The sequence below is a fragment of the Lytechinus pictus genome, chromosome 8 (genome assembly GCF_037042905.1).
Source record: "Lytechinus pictus isolate F3 Inbred chromosome 8, Lp3.0, whole genome shotgun sequence".
NCBI classification, from domain to species: domain Eukaryota; kingdom Metazoa; phylum Echinodermata; class Echinoidea; order Temnopleuroida; family Toxopneustidae; genus Lytechinus; species Lytechinus pictus.
This window is the reverse complement of record NC_087252.1, coordinates 8,357,045-8,383,823: the sequence shown is the minus strand read 5'-3', so window position 1 is coordinate 8,383,823 and position 26,779 is coordinate 8,357,045. Positions and strand designations below refer to the sequence as shown.

At 36.1% G+C, this 26,779-nt stretch overlaps 1 protein-coding gene across 1 annotated transcript; it reads left to right on the top strand.

The window, feature by feature from the left end:
• The first annotated feature begins 17,825 nt into the window (after positions 1–17,825).
• On the top strand, positions 17,826–19,097 carry LOC129267276 (alpha-(1,3)-fucosyltransferase 4-like). The gene has a single exon (XM_054905001.2). The coding sequence runs from the start codon at positions 17,826–17,828 to the stop codon at positions 19,095–19,097; it is 1,272 nt and encodes a 423-aa protein (XP_054760976.2).
• Positions 19,098–26,779: the final 7,682 nt, after the last annotated feature.

Below are 26,779 nucleotides of genomic sequence, written 5' to 3'. Positions count from 1 at the left end.
AACAATATTGTTCTTATTTCTATAGTATATTTGTGGTGGCTCAACTTGCCCCTATGCTCAACTTACCCCCGCCTTCCCCTACACATATATCGGTATAATATGCCGTTACCATGACAACGCAGTTCCAAAATAATATTTAAAGAAAATAAGATTTAAATGCTAAAATGCATTATAATATTTTGATATTAATGGTCTATAGCCATTCTCCAGAAGGGGGGGTACTTGAATTATGACATGATATGTGCCGCGCCAAAGTTGAAAATAAGGGCTCCAGAACTAAATATTGGTCTTAAAACGGGGGTTTCAGGAACGGCTCTTGGATCTAAGATTGCTAAAAGAACGAACGTAGAGGGCAGCAATTAATCCTATAAAAGAAATTTACGATTTAAAGAAATTAGACAAAAAGGAGTTTGAAAATGGAATATGGTTGGAATCAGATTATATCCCCAGTATACAAGAAAATGTTAATTGATTCATGCAGCGTTGGTTCTCAAACTAACGGTACTACAAGATTGTGAAAAGTAGCCCATATATGGTAGTTAAAATATATCTGATATGTTTAAAAATATTGCCAAATCTTCATTTTGTTATGAATAACGCGTATTTAGTCCCACTCTAGTTATATAGAGCAGCTTGTGGTTAACAACACAAAATCACTTTATCGTCTCAATTTTTTCATATCTACTTGAGATGGAAGTGGATATTGGCCATGAGTGTATTCCTATTTTGATGGTTTGATATCAAAATTTCACTTTTAAATGTTACTGTAACGTTAGAGCTGTCACCCAGCAAAATTTCGATACATGAATGACGTATTAATAACATATACAAGCGGTGATATGGCAAATTACATTCCACCTTCCCCTCAAAAGATTGATTTTTTTTTTCATTTTTGGCTATTTTACATTGCTCTTTAAATTCTCTGCCTGCCCTTTAAGGGGCGAAAATATAAAACTAAAAACCTGAGATTATTTTTTTCAAAATTTGGAGAATCAACAAAGCTGTATAAAGAAGAAAGTGCTTCTTCGCAAAGGACACATTTTTTCAGGGCACATTTCATTTTGAAAAAAAATATGCATTTTGTTTTCCTTTCGGCGATTTTGGAGGGCAATTCCCCCCGCCGCCTCCCCGCTTTTGGGGACTCTTCTCTACCGCATGCGCAATAAGAGATACTAAATGCAGTAAGCAGCTGCAGATGAAAATATTGAACTTGTCTGTTTTGCCATTCTGCTGTACAGCTGGAAACTGATTCCATCTGAATGAATTGCACGATACGTTAATCTGCGTTTTAAAAAGCTGAATAGACTGGAGTGATTGTGATATATTTCTTCTTCAGTTTTTGCAAGAAGGTAAGTTATATATTCCTTTTACTCAAGGTTATTGTTTTGGTAAAATTGTTTGTCTTTCAAACAGAAACAGAATTAGCCAAAAGTATAGTGTGAAGCGCAGCTACAATATAAAAACTGTGATTTTAATTCGTCATGATGACGAATTAGGTGGTCGGTCGTCTCAATGTTCTTGAGCGAAATGATTTATTGATAATGAACACTTTGTGGTCATCGTAGTAACAAGGAGAATGAAATTTAAACATGATAATAATGGTCATTATGATAAGGATAGTCTTAATGATATGACTACACGAAGTTGATAACGAGGATGATGATGATGATGACGATGATGATCATGATCATGATCATGATCATGATGATGAAGATGATGATGATGATGATCCAATAATGATAATGATCATGATAATCCTGTAATGATGATGCAAAAGATGATGATGATGATGGTGATGATGATGATCCAATAATGATAATGATCATGGTGATCATGATGATGATTATGATGGTGGTGGTGGTGATGGTGGTGGTGGTGGTGGTGGTGATGATGATGATGATGATGATGATGATATTGGTGATGATGATGATGATGATGATGATGATGATGATGATATTGGTGATGATTATGATGATAATCCTGTAATGATGATGCAAAAGATGATGAGGATTATGGTGATAATAATGATAATCCAATAATCATGATGATGATTATGATAGTGGTGGTAGTGGTAGTGGTGGTGATGATGGCGGGGATAATGATGATGGTGGTGGTGGTGATAATAATGGTGCTGGTGCTGGTGATGATGATGATGATGATGACGATGATGGTGATGATAACATTAAATCAAAGGGAAAGGGAATGGAAGATGAATATATTTTACATCCGGCTAATCATAAGGCTATTCCACATCCACGCCCCTGAGCATTTAACACTGATGGATGAAACAGCCGTACACTTGAGGGAGCGGAACGACGGTCGAGAAGGAAAATGAAAAATGCCGGGCTAGGCCGTCCGATTTAACTTTTTGAGATTTTCACCTAAAAAATGGGACATTCTATTCATTGTTTTATCATCACGATTGTGACCAAAGCTACCTGTATTTTGTTCTCAGTCTCACCTCAATTTTCATCAAAATGGGATTTTTTTTTTCATATTAAGTTCTTGCCTAAATTGGGGTTCGAACCCACAACCTTGCCATTGTAGGCCTATCCCCAAGGGTTTATCTCAGTTACCATAGTTACTCGGGCTATTGTCAGTTATGTTATAACTTTCCAATTAAATTCAAGTATTCATTTCCAAATTTATAAAAAAAAAAGAACACATTGGCCCGTATTCTAAACTCAGGTTTAACTTAGACCATGGTCTAACTCTGTGCTAAAATTATGGGGAGCCAAAATCTCAAAATTTCTGCGTATATTGTATATTTCTTTTATTTACTATTTTGTGTCCCACAGCTCTTATAATGAAGAAAATATTTCATTTATCATTCTGAGACAGTTACAAACGATTCGGGTGTCAAAAGAGTTAATAAATTGAACTCGTACTAATAAAGATTTGTTCCCAAATTGGCTCTCCATAATAAACCCCGATTTCAGAATAAGTTGTTGTTGTTGTTTGTTGGATATTAATGGCGACCAGTCATATTTGACTATTACCGCCAACTCGTAAGGCCTAGTTATTTTTTTTTTCTTTTCTTCGACGTGTCCTTTAAAATCGTTCCTCTCCTTCTTCCTTTTTTTCCCCCTTTCTTTTTTTTTCTCCTGGAAATTTAAATTTTATTGTATTGTTTAATCATCAAATGCAAAAGCAATGCAAACATGTTGACAACAAAAGTAAGGTAAAATGCAATATACAATGATGGTAAGGTGACCCCGAAGAAGCATGGCTTATAAAAAGCGGCCACCAGGTAATAAAAATATCAAAAATTATCAACAATACAAGCATAATTGTCTATAAAAAAAATACTCTCATCTATAAATAACACACCCATGCAGCAAAAAAGAGGGATAGGTAATTCAGGGGGATTGATATACTTCAGAACTTCATTATTTTGAAATTCTGGATGTTTTTATTCTTTGCAATTTAGTCTCTTCCATCAATCTTTTTAGAACTGCAATGAACATGCCCTGCAACGAACATGCACTGCAACGGTTCCTTTCGCACGATGCATGTTTTGCCTCGGTGTTCGCAATCGCGACTGGGACAGATTCTATCCTGCACAGAAAATCGATCGGAAATGCCCGTCGGACCACAATGAACAACTGAGAGGTCTTTGTCGAGCATTGGTGAACCGGAACAGATGATTGTCGTAGGATTCTGAGCTGACGAGAAATTTCAAATATGTCGTTTGTACAGAGTCCTGGACGAAAGTGCTGTTTTTATTCACCGATTTTCGACAAAGATTGCTTTCTTATGTACCAGTCGCCCGGGGGGGGGGGGGGGGGACTTCAATCGGCGAGTGAATACCATGCGCGACCATGGGGTCTCGAAAAGCACCCTAAACACGTTTTTTCCATATTCTGAAAATGCACCCCTTAACAAGTATTGGCGTGTGAAACCCTACCCTTAACAAGTATTGGAAACAAAACGACATTCTTGGCAAGTATCCCCTGAATTGACCCCCTAAACAAGTACAACGATATTGTCGTCGGTTTTACCTATACCTGATTGGGTTAGTACAGCCCCACCTTCAACATCTCACGCAAAATCGTACCCTAAACACCTAGTTTTGACTCTTGGGGCAAAAAGTACATCCTTTATAAAACAATTTAGTCTTAATTGTTTACACCCTCGCAAATTTGACCCTAAACACGTACCTTTTTTCATTATTTTAGTGTTTTTTGACACCCTTATTACGTTACGTACGTAACGTGCCCTATCTTGAAAAAGACATCCTGATTACGTGTCTTTTTTTTGGTCGCGCATGGTATCCACTCGTCTATGTAAGTGCCCCCCTCCCCCGGGACCAGTCGTGAAGGGCTTTTGACAATAGATATTCTATGTTAAAGAATTCGTTCCCGTCGCGAATGCGAAACTGCCTATTCTTTATCAAGATGGGACCATATACTACCGGTATCATTGTAATCAATAATTCTTCGGTGAAAATTTTTAACACCTCGCTATATTGTCTTGTCATTGTGACAGTGGCATCTGTTATCATACCTTACAATTGTGTTACATTGTGTTTCAAGTTTAGAGATTAATATGTAATTGGAATCAATACACATTGCATTATTCTCAAATTTCTAAACACAAATAATAAAAAAAACCTCAAAACACACACGCTATGAAGCAAACTTCAATCCAAATAATATATATATATATATCTGAAATATAAATGGCATTTATTATGAACGCAAAAATCTCTCATATTTTTTTCCAGACCAACGCTGGAAAAAAAATACCTATAGGTCATTCTAGATGGAATTGATATGCCTAGTTATATCCATAAAACTTTTACGGCATTAATTGCAATCAAGGGTCAGTGGCATCGCACTTATTATTATAAACTCCTCAAAAAAGTTTGGAAATCTGACTTTGATCGATAATCCCTCTTCGGTTTTAGTAAATATCAATGTGTAATTAATATCAATCAATAGAGCATTTAATTTTCCTTAAGATGATACCCTACATGACATGATTATGGTTCACATGGAGGTGCAGTGCCTTGAAATGTGGGGCAAGGTCAAAATTCAAAAGCTGCAAAATGGCACAATATTGAAAGTCACTGTTCTTTTTTTCGTGGTGATGAGCGAGTTTCTCAGCGGATTTGTTTTTACTTTGACCGATAATTCCTCATCGGTTTTAGTAAATATCAATGTGTAATTAATATCAATGAATAGATCATTTAATTTTCTTTAGAATGATACCCTATATGATATGATTATCATTGACATGGAGGTGCAGTGCCTTGAAATGTGGGGCAATTAGGTCAAAATTCAAAAGTTGCAAAATGACGCAATATTGAAAGTCACTGTTCTTTTTTCCGTAGTGATGAGTGAGTTTTCAATAATTTATTTTGTTTTCATGCACCTTAACATCAACATTAACATGGAATCAAACACACCTCTGCACAAGCAAAAACAAAACAAACAAACTTAACATCAACATTAACATGGAATCAAACACACCTCTGCACAAGCAAAAACAAAACAAACAAACATGCATGGGTATTGCAAACAACGACACAAACCATGTTATCTCACAGAACCATCACTACAGAAACAGGGGCTTGGTTTGAATGGATTTTCATCTCTACTGACACAGACAAAAGAACCATGTTCTGTATTGACCCTTCATGACTATTTCTGCTCGTTTTGCAGCTTTTCAATTCAGACCTCATCCAACACTTTTGAATCCTGCTCTTTTCTTGATGGCATGATCATAACAAGCATGGTGTCATCTTAAAGAGAATTAAATGATCTTTTGAATGATATCAAATATGCATTGTGTAAAATTGGAAGTTGGGAGAAAGGAATGGTCAAACTCAGATTTCCAAACCCTTTTTGCTCGTTTTGCAGCTTTTCAATTCAGACCTCACCCAACACATTTGAATCCTGCTCTTTTCGTGATGATCATAACAAGCATGGTATCATGTTAAAGAGAATTTAATTATCTTTCGAATGATGTAAAATATGCCTTGTTTAAAATTGAGAGTAGGGAAAAATTAATGGCCAAACACAGATTTCCAAACTTTTTTTTGAGAGGTTTACATCCGTTTTCAAGGAAGCTTATCCAAGAGAGAGAAAATCGGTATTTAATATGTTATAATGACATTAAGCTTATTATGCTGCTCTTAGCTAATAATATTAAACACAAATTGCCCACTTTCCACTTTCAATAGGAAATTCAAGTTAGTCAGTATTTTCTATATCAATATGTCGCCTGAATGCGCGGACGATCGAATTATGCGGTGATAGGCTTTTTGCGCTAGTATTCAACCTAGTCATAATAAATGTTATGTCTTACATTGTGTAGATTGCTCAACTCCATGTATATCAGTCCACGCTGAGTTTGACTAATTCCCTGTTTGGTCTCATCCCCAATGGTAGTCAAATACATGGATGGGGCAGGAGCCGATTATGAAAAAGCGTCATAAGGTTGAATACTAGTGCAAAAAGTCATTCTTATGTTTTTGCCTCACCTGCATGGCAGAGTGAGACCACAGTGCGTATCAAAAAAAACGGGACAGATTTGAAAAGTCTATCAAATTTTTGTTTCAAATATGATGTCTATATTTTAGTGTTAATAGATGCTCTAAGGTCTTATCTTTGAAATGCAATTTAAAAAAATAAATTTTATTCATGCTTGAGCGAACACATGACGTTTTTGTTGGGGGTTCAAAAAGAGGCTTGCGCCAGAATTGCAGAATATGTGTAATACAGTGATCAGACTTTTTGCTAATCAGGAGACTTCCTCTTGACCTTTTCATTATCTGTGCCACAATTTTCAAATTATGCTGTCAAATTTCATTTACAAAGTTATTTATTTAATTGAATTATTTTGTTTTTTTTCATTTAAACTTCTCTTACCTTTTAATATTCCTTCATAAGTAACTGAGGAAAGATGATTTTTTATGTCAACCCAAGCAAGAAGATTTGAATTATTAATTGGGAAAACTTGTGATTATTCAAATCGTTTTATTATGTGAAACAAATTATGTTATGTACCTTTAAAAGACATGAATCTATTTTTCAATGGGTCATTAATTCCTTGACCAAGTTTAATTGCTTGACAGGAAACACAGGAAGGGATTCATGTCTTTCAATGACCATGATGTATTGAGTGAATTTTGAAGGAGCTAGATATGGCAGATCGAGTAAAATGTATTAAAAAGTTGTGAGCGAGCGAAGTGAGCACGCAAATATTCCCACTTTTTTTAATTACAATATCAAAGTTTGTGATAGATTTTGACATAATATTCAGAAAATAATATCATATTTTACTTTCTATCTTTCCTTTTATTTCCTGTCCACTTTTTTCTTGGTCATGATTTTTTTAATTAAGGGGGGGGGGAGCAACCCGAGCGCCCGCCCATCTGTGTGGCTTTGTTCAAAAGGAACCATAACCTTTGTAGCACATAATGAAAGGATTTGAATAAAAAAATCCATGCTCTCCCATAATTCGGTTGTAAAGAAAAATTTTAGCTTGAAGAAGGAATATTCAGAGCTAACAGAGAGCATATTAAAAAGAAATAACAGAATAATTCAAGCAAATAAATAGATCTGAAAATGAATTTTGACCGCATGATTTGAAAATTATGGTAAAGAAAATGAAAAGGTTAAGAGGAAGTCTGCTAATTAGAAAGAAGTCCGATCATCATATTACTCATATTCTGCAATTCTGGCGCAAGCCTCTTTTTGAACCCCCAACAAAAACGTCCCGTGTTCGCTCAAGCATGAACGAAACTAATTTTTTTTAATATCATTTAAAAGACAAGACCTTAGAGCACCTATTAACACCAAAATATAGACATAATAATTTGAAACTAAAATTTTATAGACTTTTCAAATCTGTCTCGTTTTTTTTTTTTATACGCACTGTATAGGCGCCGCTTTTCCGATGACGGCGGCGGCGTCAACATCAAATCTTAACCGGTTGGGTTAAGTTTTTGAAATGATAGCATAACTTAAAAAGTATACAAACCTAGTTAATGAAACTTAGACATAAGGTTGATCAAGTATTACTTAACATCCCGCCCTAGTTTCAGGTCACGTGACTGAGGTCAAAGGTCATTTAGGGTCAATGAACTTAGACGATGTTGGGGAATCAACATCAAACACTTAACCTATGGTTAAGTTTTTTTGAAATTTCGTCATAACTTCAAAAGTATATGGATTTAGTTCAGACCTAGTTCATGAAACTTGGCAATAAAGGTAATCAAGTATTACTAAACACCCTGTCTGAGTTTCAAGCCATATGACGAAGGTCAAAGGTCATTTAAGGTCAATGAACTTTGACCATGTTGGGGGTATTTGTTGAATTACCATCATAACTCTGAAAGTGTATTGCTCTAGTTTATAAAACTTGGACATAAGAGTAATCAAGTATCACTGAACATTTTGTGCGAGTTTCAGGTCACATGCATGACCAAAGTCAAATGTCATTTAAAGTCAATGAACTTTGGCCATGTTGGAGGTAATTATTAAATTGCTGTCATAACTTTCAAAGTTTATGGATGTAGTTTATAAAATGTGGACAAAGGGGTAATCAAGTATCACTGACAAATCTTAGGTCGCATGATCAAGGTCAAATATCATTTAGGGTCAATGAACGTAGTATTGTATCATTATATGAATGGTGTTTTTGTGAATGATTATTTTATTGTAGTTTTCAAAGTCAGCACTGCTGCTTGAATCGCGTAATGCAGGTGAGACTGCCAGAGGCGCTCCACTTGTTAACGGTCAACATACACTCCAAAAAGACAGAGATTTAAAATAAATCCATTACGGTGTGAATAGTGACCAGTCGATATTATGATTCAAAATCAATCCTTAAAGATTTAAATGTAAATTTTAAAGACTGATTTTGAAATCCAGATTTAGTAGCATTTACATATTTATGGATTAATCTTAGATCCCAACATCGACTGGTCACTATTCATAGCCGAAATGCATTTATTTCAAATCCTTGTAATTTAGAGCGTAAGAACACTAAAACAGGTCTTTCTATGTTACATTTCAATGCATGCAGCTTGCCAAAGAACTTCAATGAGATTCAGATAATTTTGTCATCTATTGACCATGAATTTAGTTTTATCGCAACTTCTGAAACATGGGTAAAACCCTGTACTAATTTTGATAATTATGTTATTAAATTTATCCTGCTTATTCCCTAGTACAAATGTGTGCAGACCAACGTTAACATGTGGAGGTTTAGCTTTAGTATGTTAAATGTAATATAGAATATACAGTTCTTGCTGATCTTTCTTCATGATCCACTGAGTATGCTGATACCTTGTTCATTGAACATATTTTTTTTAAATAATAAATCCGTTGTTATTAGATGTATTTATCGTCGTCCTGACACTAAAACCACTTCCTTTACAGAAAAAATGTTTGTAAAAAAAAAACAATGCCTGATACATTAGAATGTGAAAAGAAATGAATATATGTAATGAGTGATTATAATATCAATCTGATAAATTATGGTATTTACAACAAAACAAACTATTTCTTAGACTAAGTTTTCATATCATATGTATCAGTTAATAACAAAACCAACAAGGGTCCCACATAACACAATTTCTTTAAAGGGATGGTCCAGGCTGAAAATATTTATATCTTAATAGAGTCAAATTCGCAGAGCAAAATGCTGAAAATTGTATAAAAATTTGATTACAAATAACAAAGTTATTGAAGCGTATCCTCTTAAACAATCCTCGTCATAACATTCAATAGCATCCAAGGAAGGTCCCATTCATACATTGCGAGCGTGATCAACACCTACCAGCCCTCCCGATCACTTCGGTCATCCAACAAGAACCTTTTAGTTGTTCCCAATGCAACCTCCTACACCCATGGCGACAGAGCCTTTTCAGTTGTGGCTTCTAGTCTGGAACTCACTTCCTCTTATAGTCTAGATGATCGGTGCAAAAAAATAACAAGAATTGTTCAGATTATGGTACAAGGCTACAAGCAACAGAGGAATACATCAAGAAAGTTACAGTCATCATCCTATTCGATGGGAAGATGAATGTTTCATCAATCGAAGTGTAAGAAACATTCCTCCCCATAAGGACATTATATTGCGAGACAAAGTGATAGTGCCATGCACCAGCAGAATCATTTCTATCTGATCTGGACATGTCAAGAAGTATTGGAGGTATATGGGAGGAAGGAGCATATCAGAACTGAATGCTACTGTTCTTTGGCCGAGTATGGATCACATCCAAACAACCTGATATCACAAGTGCTTCACATGTATGTGACAAAGTCAGCTGCACATAGTCCTGAAAAAAATTTAAAGTCATGATATATCTTGAAGCTGCAGGATCTAAGTCAATCGGAAATGACAGGTCCAAATCAACTTCTGCAAGAGCTTTCAAGTCATGATAGATCACGGAGCTGCTGGATCCAGGCCAACACGCCTGAAACAGAACTGACAGGTCCAAATCAACTCTTGTGAGATCTTTGACGTGATGATAAATCCTGGAGATGCAGGATTGATCCAGGTCAAAACACCTGGAAACAGAACAGACAGGTCCAAATAAACTTTTGCAGGATTTCGTCGTGATAGATCAATCATATAGCTGCAGGATCCAGGCCAACATGCCTCAAAATTGAACTGACCGGTCTAAATCAACTCTGGCAAGATCTTTCACGTCATGATAGATGCCAGAGCTGCAGGATTGATCCAGGTAAAAAAAAACCTTGGAATCGGAACTAACAGGTCCAAATTAACTTCTGCAGAAGACACCATAGATCATGTAGCAGCAGGATCCAGGCTAACACGTTGGGAACGCAACTCAATGATCCAAATCAACTCTAACGGATCTTTCACTTCATGCTAGATCCCGGAGCTGCGCAGGATTGATCATAGTCAAAACACCTGGAGACGGAAATGACAAGTCAAAATCAACTCCTGCACGTAGCATTAGGTCCGGGAACAGCATGGAGAACTAATTTTATCATTGCAGGCTACGGAAGGGAGGGGTAAAACCAAGGCCTTTCAAGCGACCGACTACTGTTAGCAAGGTATAAAATGGAACCCATGCAAGCACTCATTTGGAAATTACATTCTGGCGATATTTTGGTGTTTTAAATGATTTTAAACTTAGTTGACTGAATCAATTCTTGGCGGTCATTTTTTCACCTCTCCAAGATCAGAGATGTTTAGGTTGTAAGAACCCATGACCTCCTGGTCAGCTCTTGTAACCGTTCTTCTACAAGAGTGACCTCTTGTTAAATGTTTATTTTGTGGAATTCTCTCCAAGGGCATTTGTAGGTATACAGGGTCTTAAAAGTGTTTAATAGGGCTTCATTGGAGGATAGATAGCCACAAATTTACAGAATGTCGACGGTTTCTAGACTTTTGATTCTTGATGATACAAGTGTCGATCAATTCTACCTTTATTGTCAATCGCTCAGATAAGAAAATCATTAGGTATATTATCATTCATTGATAAGCATGTAACTATATAGTTATAACAAACATTAAAAAATAACCCTTTACTATGAAAGACACCAAGTAATTTGATCAATGATTGATCTTTTCCATAATTATGTTTAGGTTAATTCCTAATAATCATGGTTTCCAAATGGAGAAAAATTGGTTTTAAGGTGAGTTTTCTAACAAGCAACAAGTATAATTATGCCAATGATATGGACCCAATAAACATCGTTTTTGGAAATATAAACCATATCATGAGGTAGTTTAATTTGTGCAATGTTTTCAATGTTTTACGTTTTAAGCATCGTATGAGTACCTCTCAAATGCTTTGATAATCTTACCATACGGCCTTTAACAATCGGTTGCAGAAAACATGCTACTTAGCACCTGGTACTTGTCATGGGCGGGTAAACATGGTATACATGTTCCTGGGTTGTTGTGATTAATGTATTGATGCTTAAATATTATAGATATGGTGGCTCACATAAAATTTTAATCATTAAAACACCCTATATAAGAATTGGTTATTGAGGAAATATGTTACCGAGCAACCTTTGCCTTGGTGCTCATTGGGTATACCTATGGAAACATTCATCACATAAGGAATCTATGGGCCAAAATTAATTTCTGAGCTCTTCTGAGTAAATTATAATGATCTGAACTATGATGAACTATTGTTGCTATCGAAAAAGGTCCCTTAGAAACCGTTGCTATGAATACATGGATCAAAACTGTTGTGATACAAAGAAATATGCTTTAGATAAAAGTTTAGGTGACATTTTGCTTGTAAAACTGTTCCTCAAGCCCAATAAAGCTCAGTTACTAAGGAAATATGCTACCTAGTAAAGTAGCACTTAAGACATATCTCTTCCGTAAATATACACAACAAAAAAGTAAGTCCCCCTCCCCCCTAAATCAAAGTGCTGTTACTTTTAATAGGAATAATTTTGAAATTTAATATTTCGTAGGTGTTTTTACACTCATTAAGCAAATCCGGGCGAAAATGAGATTGATCGGTTGAGTCATGCATGAGTAATCAAAGATTGAATTAAAATGACAATTTTTTTTATGGTCACAAGAGTCTTTTTTCAGATTGTGTAAATACAAATATAACAAAGTTGGGCAAAGGTTGTTTTGTGGTGAATTTCATGGTGTTAAAGATAACGTATGTTCATGGTTGAGTGAGCACATTCTTTTTGTGACGCATCATCATAGGGGTTTGTGGTAGTATCCCCTGTAACTTGTTAAAACTTGTTAAAATTTTAGTAGTTCCCCTCCCCCAATTTCTCGGCACCTCCCCACTTTCAAATGCTGGATACACCACTGATTTGTCCATAAATTCAACCGATCCTGAGAAATTGTAAGGAAAAGAATACAGTCGTATGCAGTAAAAGAGTATTAATTACTAAGTCTTCGAGTGTGCTCGCTCAACCATGAAAGTGTAAAAAGATCGGAAAGTGTGTGATGATAGAAATGATGGGTGATAAAAACAACACCAAATAAGTTACATTTAAAACCGAATTTGCCCCCATTATTTACTTTATAACCCCTCAAAATGAGTCTGTGAAAATATCAATTATCCCCCTTTAAGGCGTGCTCACTCATCCATAGATAAATAAATCGATTTCATTTTTTTCATATGAAGTCTGCACATAGGTTGATAAACATTACTGCCAAATGATACTGCTCAAGACAGCTTTGAAAAAAAGTTTCACCACATTGAATGAGGGGTTACTTATTCGCAAACATATGCACCCATAGTGTACACAATTTCTATGAGAGAGGAATTCAAAATTTTAACAAAATTTAACTAAGGGTTTGTTTCATAGACGGTTTTTGTTACTTCTGCCAATAGTTTTCTCATGAAACTTCTCGCATGCTTTAGAGTTGCACTATCCAAAAGGCGCGCACGCCAGAATAACCATTCGATAAGGCTAGAGTGGGGCCAAGGCCTTGAACTTTCATCTCAATCGCATAATTTTCGAATATTGTCTGCTCACTGAAGCATTGAACATCGGGATTTTCATTAAAAACATCAAATTAACTATGCAAGGAGGTTTATGGCAGATATCCATAATTAGCAATTGCATTTTTTCCAATCACGTTAAAAAGAGCTAATCACATTCCACATGTTCATTCAAGCGTGAATGTTAAATCAAACGCCTTTGAATCATTGAAACATGTAAATTGGTCATGAACATCACGAAAAGATAATTTCAGTTACCAAATTAAAACATTACTTGCCAATGATATCTAAAAATCGAATTTTTGTTTTCATTGAATGTTCATTGAGCCGTAAAATAATGAATATTGTTGAATATACTCTTCCCAAAAATAATTGTCATGGTATTCGATCATTTTTATCGATAGAAATGTGTAAAAATTCCAATAAAAGCAAATTTCGACTGTATTCAACCGTGGAATTTAGCCAAAAAAGTTGTAGCGTCTTTTAGAGAGTACCTTTTACAAGCGTCCTGACTATTTTTCCTGGTGCAAAATGTGGAAATCGTTCCAATGAATTGGAATCAAAGTCATGATATTTTGCTTGTGACTTTTAAAAAGTGACAATTTTGCCTTCTGGTGGTGCTCACTGAAGCATGACATAAAATACGTCCATAACATTCACTAAGAGGGGAGCTTATAAGATTACCAACACGCTCACGTAAAAATATATTTAAAAATCCCAGTGGTTCGGAAATTATGGATGTTTGTTTAAGGGGGGACTTATTTTTTTGTTGAGTATAGTATGATTTTTAAGGTTTATTTGTCCGTAGTTAAGTTGGTATTTTAGATATATAAGGTAGTTACGTTGGATGTTTAGTTATGTAAGGTAGTTAAGTTAATAAGGGAGTTTAGTTTATTAAGTTAAGTAGTTAGGTTTTGTGATGTAAAGCGCTTAGAGCAATTTTGATAGGCGCTATATTTTTTTTACTTTGATGTGGTCAGTGAACTCACCCAAACAAGATAGTTTGAAAAAAAATATTAAAGATGTACAGAACTGAGAATCTGATTTTTTTATTGGAAGGAAAATTTATTACATTACATTTCTGTAATAGATGGGAAAGTTCACCATAACGAGAACTTTGTTGTAAAAACAGCAAAAATTTCTTTCCGCTTTTGACCAGTGATCAACATCCGGTAAATTTTTTTCCGCTTCAAGCAGTGATCAAAATCCGGTAAATTTCTTTCCGCTTCAAGCAGTGATCAAAATCTGGTAAATTTCTTTCCGCTTTGATCAGTGATCACAATCGGGTAAATTTCTTTCCGCTTTGACCAGTGGTCACAATCGGGTAAATTTCTTTCCGCTTTGACCAGTGATCACAATCGGGTAAATTTCTTTCCGCTTTGACCAGTGATCAAAATCCGGTTAATTTCTTTCCGCTTTGATCAGTGATCACAATCGGGTAAATTTCTTTCCGCTTTGACCAGTGATCAAAATCCGGTAAATTTCTTTCCGCTTTGATCAGTGATCACAATCCGGTAAATTTCTTTCCGCTTTGACCCAGGGTTGTTGATTTTTTGGATTTTTTTTTTTTAATAAAAAAAAAATCGAATTTTTTTTTTAATCGGATTTTTATGATTTAAATCAGATTTTTATTATTTTTTTCCAACGAAAAATAATGGTCACACTTAACAAGTTTTAAACTATATTTAAACTGTTTTACACCAATAATAGTGGTCAAGTAGTCTTTTGAACATTGCTTCTTTAAATGATAACACTTTAAAGCATTTTTTGCTCTGTTTCATTTCTATATTCCCATAGACATGTTAGCATACACGTGAGAACATGCAACTCAGATTTTTAAAACTGAACACAATGTTAACCAATGCCTTTAAGCCATTGTAAAGCTTTGTCATATTAAGACTTGTTTCCACAGAAATAGGGTTTGCAACTCTAGAGCTACATCTGGTATACAAAGCATTCGCAAGTCACAACTGTACGTTAACATCTAATTTGAATATAATATTTAACCAGATTTGCAATAGGCACTTCCTGATATGCTTGTAACAAAATACACATTTTATGTTTTCATTACAGTGTAACCTCAGTTCCAAATAAAACTTCAATAAATTTCGTTGCAAGATGCAGGATAAGCACCACTGTCTACCACATCATTGATGTGCTGTTTTTTCAAACTATTACATGAACAAGCAAGCACAGCAGTTGTATTGCTGCATACAGTAACACTTGCCCAGCAATTTTCCCATTTTTAAATTCTTACTTATTAAGTATACATGTGTACTTTGAAATTGTGTAATTGAATGTATGGGTATTGGTAAGAAAATACACAAGCATGCAAATATACATGTAATTCTTATCAAATGTACACATATGCCTTCAACTTAAGTAATTGAAAGAATGGGTATTAATAGTCACAAGAAGGAGGTACATACAAGTAGTTCAGCTGTTTTGTAAAAGTATCCAAGTTGTGGACTTTGAGCACCTTTGTAGATTTTATATATTATTTTATTGAAGATTTAACAGTTTGGTGTACATACAGAGAGTTATTTATCATTACTTCTTTAGAAACTTGTTGTTTTCATCTGTTTTGCTTGTTTTACAATTTGAAAATAAAACAGTGGTGTTAAATCAGACTCCATGAGGGTGTATCATTCTTTTAAAGTATCTCTAAAGCATGTGGAACAGAAATGAAAATGATTACATTGAAAGTATCTGTTAAGAAGAAGAGAAAATAGAGAAAACTTATTTTTGTTCATAAAAGTTGATTTAAATCAGTGATTTTTTTGAAAAAAATCAAGTGATTTAAATCGCGATTTAAATCATGATTTAAATCGACATGATTTAAATCAAACAACCCTGCTTTGACCAGTGATCAAAATCCGGTAAATTTCTTTCCGCTTTGACCAGTGATCAAAATCCGGTAAATTTCTTTCCGCTTTGATCAGTGATCACAATCCGGTAAATTTCTTTCCGCTTTGACCAGTTGGGGATGGAATTAATACATGTGTACTTTTGATTATGTAATCTTATATTTGTATATATCTGTATAAATTAATTAAATGAAACCTTTGTATTATTTGTAATTGAAATAATTATAGTAATACTGTAATACTGTGTGTGGCATTTGTCTGTTTTTTTATAATTGCGTGACAGAGAGAAAGAGTAGAAGAGAGTAAGAGGAAATGAGGAGTTACAGGTACAGTGTTTTCACATAAGAGGTGTTCATTGTTGTATGGTATAAATAAATATTTACCATCAAATGGACATGAAATTTGCTAATTATATCCGGATATAAAAATATGTTTGGGTCTATTTACCAATTCAAACATAAAATTCAATTTCTTTTGAAATAATTTGCTGTTATTAGTGAAGATTTGAGGAAAATCCATTAAAGATTGAGAAATTTATTAGAATTTCAAGTTTTTGAATTGTGACGACATAAACTTGCAGCTGTCCAATGTGTTAAGTAATATAAAATGCATAAAGTTCTTTTTGGGGGTTCTTGGTGACTTATCTTTTATTTTCTTTTTAGGAGCTTATGTGAAATAATTTGTTTATTGATATACTGAAGTTACAATAAAAGCCACTTTCAATTTTCTGAGAAAGTTACATTTCATAAGGTTTTACCATGCGATATGTAGGGAAATTCCTCGCATATGACGTCACAAATCAAATGATTAAAATTCTATTTTTTTATTGTTTGGTGGATTTTCCTTAAAGGACAAGTCCAATCCAACAAAAAGTTTATTTGAATAAAAAATAGGATAATCCAGCTGTATAATGTCATAACTAGCGTTATGCTACTTTGATTTTTTCTCTCTTAATTCAAATCAATATTTTTCTGGGGTAGACTTGCCCTTTAAACTTTCGCCAATATGTTTTATCATTTTTCTGCTATTTTTACAATAAATATTTTGTCAGGGTGAACTTCCCCTTAGACAAATAAAAAGGAAAAGAAAAATAGTGAAAAATGCCACACGTCAGTATTCTCATTTGCATATACCCTGTGAGATGCTCATCTCTGTTTTGTGAAAAGGAACAAAATTTCGAGTTATAATAACGTTATTTTCACCCCAATTCCGATTGAGTTTCAAATGTTACAGTAGGCTTTTATTTTCCCTTTTGTAATCAATTTTTTTTTCTTGGTGGATGTGAACCAACGATGCTTGTAGGACTATGCATATTCATCGGTCCAAGGGAATAGCCTGTATTCTCTACACTATCAGTTCAATTATGTACAATTATGTATTACTTTTCTATTTTTCGATTCGCCTCTCCCTTACAGAATTCATCTATTCAACTTGCAATGGCCTCTATACACCCGTTCCTTCTACTGGCATGGCTTATTTCTCTTGTGACCGTAGTTGTGATATCACTCTGGAGCTCAAACAGTCAGGAATGGAAAACGATGAAACTGGTAAAACAAAAGAAGCCGCAAAATCATAAGTCAGTTCAGAGAGAAATAGGAATCAAACAAAAAGAAAATATTCCAACTGGAAGTGACGACCCTTACGCATACTTTTTCCGAGTTCTACATAGAAGTACAAACTTTTCGGACATACACAATCCAAACAAGCCCAGTGCTAATGAAACCCAGAGTCCAAATTGCTTTAGACAAGTCCAGATATGGGGTCCTAATGTATTCCAGATCCGACCTCGAGGGATAGAACCTTGTCCTGGTTTACCATGCGGTGTTAGATTGATCTTCGATACAAACTATCAAACTCTGAAGAACAGCCACGCCGTCTTTCCATTTCATTTGGCGAAGTGGGATTGGAGTAAATTAATAAATCACAAACCTAAAGGACAAAAATGGATCTTCTTCTCAAATGAAAGCCCCGTGAACACAGAACCCCATAGTGTCCCACCTCAGGAATACCGCACTAGGGCTTATGATTATTACATGACGTATCGATCCCGGTATGCACAACTGTACGGGGGTTATGGTTACTACAATGCAAGCAAACCATCAGTCGAGCTCAATGATACACGAAATTGGGCAAGCGGTCGGAAAGGAAAGGTTGTTTGGTTGGCGCAACAATGTGATCATGTTAACAATCGATATCTTCACTGGAATAGGACAGGCTTCGTCAAAGAACTCTCTCGCCTGGTGGATGTAGGTATATATGGCAAGTGTGGTAAACAGGCCCCTTGTCCTGCACGTCATGCCAAAAGAGAAGGGGAGAACTTTGTGACATCATGCAGTAGTTTCCTCCGACGATTCAAGTTCTACCTTGCCTTTGAGAACAGTGCCTGTCGGGATTACATCACTGAAAAATTATGGAACAATGCCTATATGAACAATTTAATCCCAATTGTCTTCGGAGCTCCGCGCGCAGATTACGAAGCAGTGGCCCCACCCCATTCATTAATCCATGTTGAGGACTTTGAAACCCTCCAGGACCTTGCTGACTATATCAACCTCGTAGACAGAAACGACCGTCTCTACAATACGTATTTTGAATGGAAGAAATATGGATCCGTCGTCGCTTTTAGTGAAAACATGGCGAAATGGCTCTTTGAGCCCTGGAATATGTGTCAAGTCGTCAACAGATTGCTAGCTGATGAGGAATTAACCAGTGAGGGTCTGCCGGTCCGCCAAAGCCTTCCTCCTTTAACAAACTGGTGGACGAACTCCTGCCGGAAACTTGAAGGGTTTCCAATGAAAATACAGAAATAAATCAGACCTAATGGGATCAAAACGTAGAACCTACTTTAATTTGGTCTATAATTATAGGTTTCATGGTGTGGACCTAATTTTGCTGAATAATTTGTTGTTGTGTCTTGCCCTATTGCAATTTGCAAACTGCGGGAGCTTTATTGAAATTTCTGCATTTTTTTTTCTTGGATATCTCGATTCAACGACAACGTACAATTTTGATATCTTCGTATGGTCCAATGGGGAAATAAAATCTATCGTACACCCCTGATACATACAGACCTATGACTATGGCGTAGGCTGGTTTGAGCATGGTGATCGAAGTGGACGTCACGGTATCGGGGTGCACAGCTTGGGGGCGGAACTAAAGTTTGGAAAATTAGCCGCTGAAAGCAGTAGAAGGGGTACAAATATCGTTTTGCTTGCCGTATGTAATGTCGGAACCCCTCTGCCTCGATAAGCGGCAGGATACACGTGCACCCCCAGCCTACGCCCTTGTATGCGTCGGCCGTTGAGGCCATGCACCTTCACGCCTGCAGTATGGGTGGAGATGCTCATCGGCCGGAAAGTGAATGGACTGAACGAGCAGTGGCGTAGCTACGGGGGGGGGGGGGGGGGCCTGGGGGGGAACGTGCCCCCCCCCCTGAGATTTGGTGTGCCCCCCCCCCCAGGTGCCCCCCCTGAAAAAAATTGGCAGAGCAAAAAAAAATAAGGGAGAAAGAAGAAAAGAAAATAAGAAAAGAAGGAGAAAGAAAAGAAAAGGAAAATAAGAGGAGGAAGAGGAGTGAATGAAATAATGTACGTGAGGGGAAGACTTGCAAAAACAAAAATCTGTCATGTTACTATATTAATTTTTTGCTCGCGCTTCGCGCTCCCATTATTGAAATATATACCGTCTTCGTGGGTAACTGTAAGCAGTCCTTAACAGGTCCCTTTTCGATAATGCTAGAACAGTTAATATAAATTTCTGCTCGCGCTTGGCGTTCGCAGTTATCATCTTCTTACATACGAATCTTATTCAGGATCATACATAACATTGCCCAGAATATTAAATTTTCAGGACAAAATACATGAAAGTAAAAAAAAATCGCTCGCGCTTCGCGCTCGCACTTTTTATAAGGCTTATGAGATTATTTCATGTTTATGTTGTTTTATAAGAATAAAACTAAGAAGTGACTGATCGGGGAAAATATAGGTGAAGATAATTTCGGGTCCCGTCCCCTATTGGCGATAGTCGGATCCGCCCTTGTGACACATACACACACACCGGAAAAAATTGTCCCCCCCCCTGAAAAAGGGAGTAGGATTTTGAATTACATGTATATAGCTTTATTATAATATTTATTTGCTTTTGATATCTTATTGCCCTTTTCAGTAAACCTTTGCAAATGAAAATCTTTGTGACCATGAAGACAGAGAAATATGTTAGTGAATTACTGATTACGAAATAGTAAAATGATTTAGGGTTTTACATAAACCTGATAAAAATCACAATGTTTGCACTCAAATTTTACAGGAATTCATCTATGTGTCCGTCCGTGACACTAAAACTATACAAACGTTTTTTTCTTCAAATTCATATTTATTTTAGATAATGAACGTAGTAACTTAGAAAATAAAATTCAGCCACAGAAATATCACAGTGCTGTTTATGTTGTTTCCTTATTGTAAAAATCGAGATATATTTACAGCGCAATGATGGGTGAGAGATGGAAGGGGAAGAGGAGAGAGCGAGAAAATAAAATGTTATAGAGTACAGTAGATTTCGAGAAGATCAACTTCTATTTTTATTCATTATAATCGTGAGTGGCGTAACTCCATCCACCCCCCCCCCCCCCACAGTGGCGTACCTACGATTTTCCACAGGGGGGGGGACAAAACCGTCCGCCAAAAAAATTGACAAGCAAAAAAAATGAAAAAAAGTCTTCAATCACAAATAAAGGATTTCGTACCAGAAAAAAAATTGACAAGCAAAAAAAATAAATAAATAAAAAAGGTCTTCAAGCTCATCAGGGTGGGGGGGGGGGCAAAAAATGTCTTTCTTTCAAGCTCGTCAGGGGGGCAGGGATACGTCCTTTGCATGGGTTATGGCTCGTCAGGGGGCAGACTGCCCCAGCCTGCCCCCCCCCCCCCCCGTAGGTACGCTAGTGCCCCCCCCCCCCCATCAGCTGACCAAAAGAAAAACGGGAGAAAAGGTCAAGAGAAGCATAGTAGGGGAAGGAAATACTATGGGTTTTTTTCAGAATTTGATAAAACATGATTTGCTTGTAACCTACATACCTTAGTGTTCACTCGTCCCGGTGCACACATTTATAAACTGTTTACGTGCCTTCTGCGATAGATTATCCCGTTCCAAAGGATTAAATGGCACTTAAAACATTACCTCTTCACGAATTTCTCCTCGAGCTTCGAGCTTTCAATATTTTCATTCAGTGACATACGCATCTTTTTCATCATCACTAATGAACCTCAAAAATTACAATCATATTTCATAACATCAGATTAATAAAGCATTCTTCATTTTCGTATTAAAGGGATGGTCCGGGCTGAAAGTATTTATAGCTTAATAAATAGAGTAGAATTCACTGAGCAAAATGCCGAAAATTTCATCAAAATTGGATAACAAAGTTATTGAATTTTAAAGTTTAGCAATTTTTGTGTGAAAACAGTCGTCATGAATATTCATAGGTGGGCTGATGATGTCACATCACCACTTATTCTTTTGTATTTTATTATATGAAATTAGGTTTATTCAAATTTTTTCCTCCAAGAACTAGAAAATTGGATTGACAACTGATTTAGTGCATTAGATATTTATTGCTGCAACTTATTTCATTATAAGGGAGACATATTATTCACACAAGTATGAAATAATGAAAAAAATATGATTTCATGTAATGACATAAGAAAACGGAAAGTGGAGATGTGACATCATCAGCCCACCTAATGAAAATTCATGACGACTGTTTTCACAAATTATTGCTAAACTTTAAACTTCTATAACTTTATTATTTGTTATCCAATTATGATGAATTTTTTGGCATTTTGCTCGGTGAATTCTACTCTATGTATTAATAAATAAATACTTTCAGCCCGGACCATTCCTTTAACGATTATCTTGATTGCTTTATACGAATCACAAACCTTCGGAATGATTATAATTTTGTATCAATGATTATCTTGATTGCTTTACACTATATCCCCAACACTTTTAGGAGAGGGGGGATAGCACGTACAATCACCCCCCCCCCACACACACACACACACACACCCTCACACACACACACTTTTTAAAACAAAACCTAAAGTGGAACAGCTCATCAAACGTGCTTCGAAACGTCTGTATATCTTGTGCAAGCTGAAAAGGAATGGAGTTCCAGCAATTGATTTTGTGTTCATATTTTGTGTTCATATACACAATGTATATCAGGCAATTGATGGAATATTGTGCACCAGTTTGGAGCAGTAGTTTGACAACTCAGCAATCAGACAGTATAGAGCGGGTACAACGTAGGGCTCTCACTTACCTCGACCTACATCACTATGAGGAACTCCTGAGCAGTTTTAACATTTCTTCCCTTGCCAAGAGAAGAAAAGACATGCTGACCAACTTTGCCAAGTCAATCCTTGTCTCATCGCGACATAGTCATTTGTTACCTGCTGAACGGCAGCATGTCTCTCGAGGTAGACTGAGTCATCACTTGGACCTTCCTTATACTAGAACTGAACGATATAGGAAATCAAGTGTACCCTTACTTGTCAAACTGGTCAATGCTCAGGTGTAAATGTTTAGCTATGTGAATGATTTTTTATTTATATGTATGTATTTGTTCTCATTAATTGTTAATTTTGATTTTCTTTGGAATTATTACGAATTATTTTAACAGCCTCAATCCCATATCTCAAAGTAATCTCTGTTCCATTCTTGATGGATTTCATATATCAAAGGTTGTGTTTTTTTATTTAAACGTTCTATAACTATGATTAATTCTGATGCAATAACTTGATTCTAAATCTCTATTTCATAACTTTATAATGAAAATCAAATCTGAATTATATTTCTGACCTTTTTTTGTTGTATGATTTTAAATTCAAAACAGGCCCCCCCCCCCCCCATACACAATTATTAGAATCCCATGCTAGTATTATCTACTGAAATCTCACTTATGCATAACTCAATCAACCAACTGTTTCTCATTTATATGTGAATAATATTTTTAAGTGTATATACAATCTTCAAATGTAAATAATATTCAATTAATGTAAACATTGCACAATTAGTCTTCGGACTACAGCATTGTATTCTGTTTTATATCTAATAAACCGAATTGAATTCAATTGAATATTTCTTAAATCATCAAATTGTTAATACTACTGTTATTTTATTCAAAGAGCCAAAATTTGCCCATTTTTTTATTCTAATAATGCAAAAATTTCCCGCGCTCAATCTTATCTTATATACGAGATTCTGGCCATGACAAATTCCTACGTTTATCATAAAACAAATGTTATATACCTTGCACCATGATATGAGAGTATGGTTTTAATACATCAATTTATGAATTGTATGATACCAATGACTTTTACACTTTTATCATAGCCTTTGAATCCACTGGCGTGAATGGGGGGTCATATTCTCCTAGCATCTTTGTGGAAGCGGGAGATAATTTGTACAAAAATATAGGCGTATAACGAGTTACTGATCACATTGACCAAATCAATGCCATTAATGAAATACAGAGGCAAGTAAGGACAGCAATATTTATCACACACTTACAATTTGATCCGTTTGTAGGAGGATTCTTTAAATCACATTAATTCCATAAAAAAATGATAAACATTTCAAATATGATTTTTTTTCAGAATTTTTAATGTTGAATCATTTTCCATTATAATATTTTGATTATTCAAAATATTTCCTTTCCGCAATATTTTCCTTTTAATGTGCTTCCCTGTGCTATTTCTACGTTTTTGGAAGTCTATATTGTGGCCTGTGGTGTCCTTAATCCCAATAGTCTTGATCCTTTTTATTCTTCTTATCTCACCTTTAACCAGTGAACAAATTAGTTTTCATTGTTCGAAATATGGACTGTTTACTTCATATTTGCTCTTCAAATTTCTTTGTTACTAAAGTTTAATTTATTGATAACTTTTTTATACTTGTATGTTTTATTAAATCATAAAAACATAATCAAGGTAAATTACAATATTTAAAACTTATCAAAAGACAGATCAGAGTTCTTCTGTAATATAGGCACATCATTATTAACGACTGAAGCAACTTTTACAAGGATCGCTCGTTGCATTTCTCGAATATTTACACAGACCTTGAAAGACGATTTTGGTCATCATTCTGTCACCTAACTACTGAAAGTATGCTCACTTGCTTCACTCGCAAATTGATATCAACTGTAATTTATTTCTTTATACCCCAACAAATCCATTACATTATAGCCATGAGAAAATCGTGTTAGAATTTTAACTGAAAGATGGTAGTATACTGTACACATTTACAGTATATATACAAACTATACATTGCCCGTGATGTAATACCGCTAAAAGATGTTTTTTATAATATCATTTTGTCTTCCGACGGCTCCCTCGAATATTGATATTAGCTGTAAAAATCGTATTAGGCCTTTAACTGAAAGATGGGCCAGGCTAGTGCTTGGAATGAGAAAGTGAAATAATGCAAACTGACTTGGTGGTTAGGCGTCTGGGTTGTCTGGGATGTAGTAGTATTTTCGGGACTCAATGGATTTGGAAGAGTGGAATTGAATACTGAATTACAACTTAGATATTTTTCTATTCCGCTTCTGATTTCCTGTTCTCCGGCTCGCTTGCAATCTTGAGCGACTAAGGAGAGAGCCAGAGAGGTATAGAGAGAGATAGAGTGGGAGGTAGGAGAGATACCTGAGCTGTATGATAATAGTCGTAGAACGAGAGAATTAAGTGAAAGAGTTGTGGTGGGCTCGAGTGGTTGAAGTGTTAGAGTCGCAGAGAAAGGAACGTTGATCGAGAGAGCAGTTGGGGGAGAGGTAAAAAGAGAGTTACATAAGAGGGGAGAATAATGGAAAGCCGAAGAACTTGAATTTGGAATCAGAATACGCACATAAATTACTCCCGTTTTATACACTATTACGGGCGGATTGATTTGGCGCATTGCGTCAAAAATGGATGGCCCGATTTGGGGGAAGAGTTTGTTATAACCGATACTCCCGACCTTTCGATGGAGAACGCAAACGCTTATATACGACGGTAGTTGATTTTGGAAGAGACTTTTGGGCCCGTCGTCATGGTCGTAAAACTCTGTCCTGCAATGCAAATTGTGTGACATGAATTTTTTTTTTTCGTTTCGCATCTGCAACGGAAACATTCAATATGCGTTTTGTGTGCAAAATTCTGGTTGCTACTATGGTAACAGCGATATATCCGATTTAGGACGACTTTCCAGAGCTACATTTTGTTCCTTCCAGAGCTCGAGAGGCCGGCCGGGGACCCACTTCCATTGAAGAGTGGATACCAGGCGCGACCACGCGTAAAAACGGAAAGAGTGGGCAAGTACGTTACGTATAGCCCTATGTAACGTTAAAAGGGTGTCAAAAACGATGTCTAAAATACTGAAAAGGGGGATATATACTTGTAGGGTTTCACAAGCTAAATACTTGTTAAGAGATGCATTTTCATAATCTGGAAAAGACTTGCTTCCCTTGTTTAGGGTGCTTTCGAAACCCCATGGTCGCGCCTGATATCCACTCATCAATGGAAGTGGTTCCACCCGGGAATTTGAATCTAATCCCCCATTTCTGGGGAAAGTAAACATTATGCCCATTACATTGTGTGCTAGAGGCATATCGTTTGTGTAGGAGGAGTAAGCAAAAGAAAAAAACCCGCAAATTCGACTGGTGTTCAGACGTTTAGGCCTATTGCATACGGCTTATTATAATCACTCGGGTCGCGTTCGCGTTCGAAATCACTCGGGTCGCGTTCGAAATCACTCGGGTTTTGGATTTTTGGCGATTTTTTTTTATTTCGATACGATTATTTTTTCTAACGGTGTCTTCAATTGGACAAACACGATGGGAAAATAAAATGAAATTGAAATTCTAGTTTCATTTTAAGCCGGCAAGTGCCTTAAATAAAATGCACTCATACTGCTTAACATAACAAACAAGCAAATCAGCCATGTGGTTCAACTATTCTACAATACATCCAGACTTCTACTGTTTTTATACGAGGACTCCGAGTCGGAACTTGCCATATCTGCCACATCGATATTACATCGTCATTCCCATGTGCGGACATGCATACCTGCATGCAATGGCCCCAAAGCGGGACCCGGCCGGCCATGGTCGGACACGGCGTGCATCAGTAGCCAAAAGCTTCGGTCTCTGTAATGTTCATTGTTCCGCTGAACTCCGCTAGCTCCACTCACCAATACAGAGACCGAAGTTCTAGCTCGATCTGTACAGGGACTCAATGGCCATATGTTTATGCATTAAGTTCCAATAAAACTTGGAAGTGACGTTGTGTGACAGCCGAAGCAATTAGTTACTGTTTTTCCCCTTTTAAGTTTATTTTCCCTTTTATGTGCATTTTAGGACAAAACTGGCGACTTCCATTCCAATGCATTCGTCTTTATGACTTTGTCAGGAAGATGCGCGCGACCGCGAACAAAATATTTTTTTTTGAAGTCGCCAACA

Excerpts from the sequence above, each read along its gene's own strand:
- LOC129267276 (XM_054905001.2), top strand. The coding sequence starts at position 17,826 with ATGAAACTGGTAAAACAAAAGAAGCCGCAAAATCATAAGTCAGTTCAG.